The 4,140-nt window shown below is 45.9% G+C and overlaps 1 protein-coding gene and 1 pseudogene across 1 annotated transcript; both read right to left on the minus strand.

The window, feature by feature from the left end:
* On the minus strand, nt 890-2,048 carry LOC109840049 (transcription factor ABA-INDUCIBLE bHLH-TYPE-like). Its single transcript, XM_020408545.1, is given in 2 exon segments — nt 890-1,769; nt 1,771-2,048. Coding segments are annotated over 2 exon segments (873 nt in total). The 5' UTR covers nt 1,972-2,048; the 3' UTR covers nt 890-1,097.
* LOC109840050 lies at nt 2,064-3,194 on the minus strand (annotated as a pseudogene).

Consider the following 4,140-nt stretch of genomic DNA (forward strand, 5'->3'; position numbering starts at 1 on the left):
GCTATGAACTGATGCCACAACATAAGACAGGAAAGTAATTTGTCCTCGAAGCGGGAATCAAAATGTATCCGAAACCTTTTTCACGAAATCCCAATTCCGAATTCACATCACTGACATATTCGAAGCTTTTCTCAAGAAAATGAAGATTGAAACTTCCTAAACCACTAAATGTGAATTTTGGAATATGAGTAACCTTTACAATTACACATCGAAACTATACACACAGCGTAGCTTATTGCCACATCGCAGGAAATAAAAGCAAAGACACACGACTCCTTTAAAGGAGATATTCAAAAGCTTCTTTTGCCAAACAGCTCTAGTCAATCAGCTAGCTACACAGCTATCAGCTTTCAGCTACAATTTCACAGCTTTCAGCTAGCTTGACAGCTTTCAGCTATAATCTCGCAGCTTTCAGCTAGTTTTGCCAAACAGAGCCAAAAGCTCACATTATGTTAACTTACAGCAAAAATATGAATTGCTATGCTTTTTCCAATGAAAAAAAAAATACAAGCATAACTGAAAATTAAAACCACAACTAATTGAAATGTAAAATGAATTGCTATGCTTTTTCCATAAATTACCAAAAGAAGCACGTTTTACCATAAATTGTTGGCACCAAAATTAATAGAGAACACAAGCAATTCATGACATGACCGGAGTCTTAAATGCAAAATGGAGCTTTTACAGTCCATCACACACACACACACGCACGCACAACATAACAAAATTTTGCACCAGATAGTTATCAAGTTATTACACATGTATTCTAAAAATTAGAACTTGAGAGGGGGAAAAAAATGTACCTCATTAAAATGAAGCCCCTGAAGAAAAACTTCATAACCAACAAAAAAAGGATCATCAAAGCTTTTACTTTCTGGGCACAACAAAATTACGAAGTATTAGACAATGTATTAAAAACAGTGAGGAGATACACCTAAATAACACATTTAGTACATCAGAGTAACAATCACTATAAAGGACTTACAGATTAGTAATCTTCCCATGGTTAGACCATGAATTCCTATTAGCATATATAAAAAAACCTATAGCCATCAAAAACATATTAACTCAACCAAAAGCCTAAAATTTATCTAATGTCATGTTGAGGTTGAGTTCATCTTGCAAGATATAGCAGCAATTATCTTCTCCTTTGTTAGCTGCTCTGAATTGCTCGATTTCACGATGAATGTGTGAAGCACACTGCCGTTGTTTGCTGAAACCTTCGATTCAACTACATTCATCTGTTCCTCTCTGAAAGCCAGTATCACTTTTGAAATGGGATGAGAATCCAAAGGGCAGATCACTTGAACGACTGCATCATCATGAACAATTTGAACGTCTACTTCAGGATTCTGAATTGCCTGGGCCTTGAAATCGCCTGAAGTCCCCTCAGACCACCGTTCTTTCTCTGACTCCATCTCTTTCAGCTTCTTCTGCAGCTCGGTGATGTAAGCAATGGCGTCCCCTAAGAGGGAAGCCTTGTCCATTTTTGATATGTTGGGGACTACGGCTCTCAACGCGTAGAACCTCTGGTTGAGCTTTTCTCGCCTTTGGCGCTCAGCTTCTACATGATTAAGGGGCTCTTCCCTACCATTGGCAGGCTTTCGGCCTCTCTTTCTTGGTCTCCTCTCATCCAAATTTGCCCCTCTCTCGTCTTTACAATTAGCCTCGACGTCGGAGTGCTCAGACTCTAATGTCCCAATTCGAGTAATTACCCCGCCTGAACTTGCCCCCGCACTGAAATCTATCTGCCTTGATTGCGGCAATTGCTGGCTGCTGCTGCTGCTGCTGCTGCTGCTGAGGCTGGAAATGGCTCAATCCATTGCCCTGGTGACCAAACGGCCTCTGCAGTGATTCAGCTTCACTCCCTATCATCAAGACCCCATTAGTAAACTTGTGAGCGTTCGAATTCAGCGACCGGGTCTGGTTCCAATTCATCCCCTTTCTGTTCCCGTTACAATTTGCCATCATCAGCTGATGCCCGTTGCCAGAATTCACCTCGAACGACCTCTCCTCCACCTTCGCAATCGAAACCGCGCGGGACGCCGCGCGCCCGGGCCGCCGGCGACCTAACAACTTTCAGGTTCTTACCGAAAACTTTAGGCGCGACTCTCGGCCGCTGCTCTCAGGGTCCGGAATCCAAAATGAGAACCTGGCCTATTTCCAGTCTTCCCTCGAACGCGCTGCCTGATCACACGTGCAGCGCCTCCGCGCTCTCCGGCACGTGGTCGCAGACCCCAGTTCGAGAACCCCGGTTTCGAACGGCAGCGACAGAACACCGTCACTGAACCCTGCAGATCTCGCTAGGAAAGCTCGGACGCAGTAACGCGACACGAGCTTCGGTGCGCAGAGCCGAATCCGGCACCCACAGAGGGCTTATTGCGATGCAAGGACCCGGCCGGCCCATCGTGGCCCCTCGGGACGAGAAGTACATGGAAGCTAGAAAGAACATTCTCGGCGTCAGTGACCCGATCGAGCTCAAGAGCGTGGTTCTCGTCGTCGCGATCCTCCGTAGAGCAGCGTTGAGCCTCTGCAAAACCCGCTTCCGCATCTTCTGGTGGGCGTCGGACTCGGATCCGGATCCGACGTCGGGCTCCCCGTCGCGCGCCTCCCGCCAGATGGCCGTCGCCCCAGCCGAGGACGAGCTCGCCCGATTTCGATCTCGAGATCTGCCAGAAGATAGCGTAGGCCCACGTGGTTGACCCGGCGGTGGGGCCTCGACGAGGTCACTAGCTTGGTCTGCCAGGTCGGCGTCGTTGCTGACGGCGGTGACCAGACCGTTCGGCCGTTAGGTGACTCGCCGTCAGTAATCGACACGCGTGCTGGCCTAAAACCGCCAGAGGCCAATGGCTCGCTCTTCGTCGGACCAGAACCCGACCCCGCTGCCAACCTCCATCTTCATTGTATTTGGTAGAGGAGATAAAATAACGGGATCTATGCTAGAACGCCCATTTTTGAGAAATCGAGTGAATTTGCGTGATGGATCTTCTTGAGCTCGAGAGGGGGAGAGAGAGGAGCCCTAGAATTGGAGGAAATGGTCGGTGAGGATTAAGGATACAAGGTACGCGTGCCAGTAGCGTCGGCGGTGGTTAAATAAACGTGGGCTGGGCCTGTGTTTGGGGGGCCCACGTGGTAAGTTTTTTCCTTCTGCTCTGCACTTGGGCTGAGGGGGCGGGCGTGGCCGGAGCACATGTGGAGTGGGTCCGGTGATTGGGTACGCTCACATGTACGGTCCGGTCGGGCCCCGGTCAAGCTGGGAATGGGTCGGATTCGGTTGGACCGTGGAAAGTTAGATGGTGAACTAGAATTTGTTGTTGCTGCTGTTGTTGTTGTTGGTAGTTATCGCTTTGCTACCGTGAAATTAGCAAAACATGCTTTTGTTTCTGAGGTTTGTTAAGAAATGGGGAGGAAATGGGTTCAGAGCCATTGACTCCTGTGTAAGGGGTTGTTTGGTTGGTTTCCTTAAAAAAAAAAAAAAAAAAATGTTTGGTTGGTTTCCTTAAAAAAAAAAAAAAAAAACCGGAAATCATTAAAAATAAAATTTCGTTCATTTCCATCATTAAAAATCACTCATATCATCCAATAATATGGTGACAACTCATATCATATCATCTCCTTTCTTACTTTTAAGAAGTGAACCAAACACAAGAAAAGAACCTATTATAGGAAATATGTTTTTTTTTAATTTCTTTGTTTTTTTAGCCAACCAAACAGCCTCTTAAGGTTAAATTTTGATCTAAGGTTAAATTTTGATATAGATCTTGTACTGATTCTAGTTATTTTTTTGTGTGGCACGTGGGTCATCTGGATTTGTTAGGAGGAAATTAGTTTGGTCAGCTTTGCTCGAGTGATAGCTTTGGTTTCTCCCTTCTTTTTTTTTTATTTTTTTTTATTATAGCTAATAAAGATGACGAGGACCTCGTGATGGGGTGTTTATATTTGAGAGCCGAAAACCATATGTTTAGGGAATATGTGATGGGACAGATGCTTCTAGCTTAATGGACACTATGCTTCATACATGTGGGTGGGGTTGGGGCTTGGGGGCGGGGGCGGGGGGCGGGGCTAAGACAAGTAGACAACTACACAAAATTGCCGATTTCTCTCGTGGTTACCTCAAAAGCGTTTCAAAACATTTGACTG

The sequence above is a fragment of the Asparagus officinalis genome, chromosome 5 (assembly GCF_001876935.1).
Source record: "Asparagus officinalis chromosome 5, Aspof.V1, whole genome shotgun sequence".
Lineage (NCBI taxonomy): Eukaryota > Viridiplantae > Streptophyta > Magnoliopsida > Asparagales > Asparagaceae > Asparagus > Asparagus officinalis.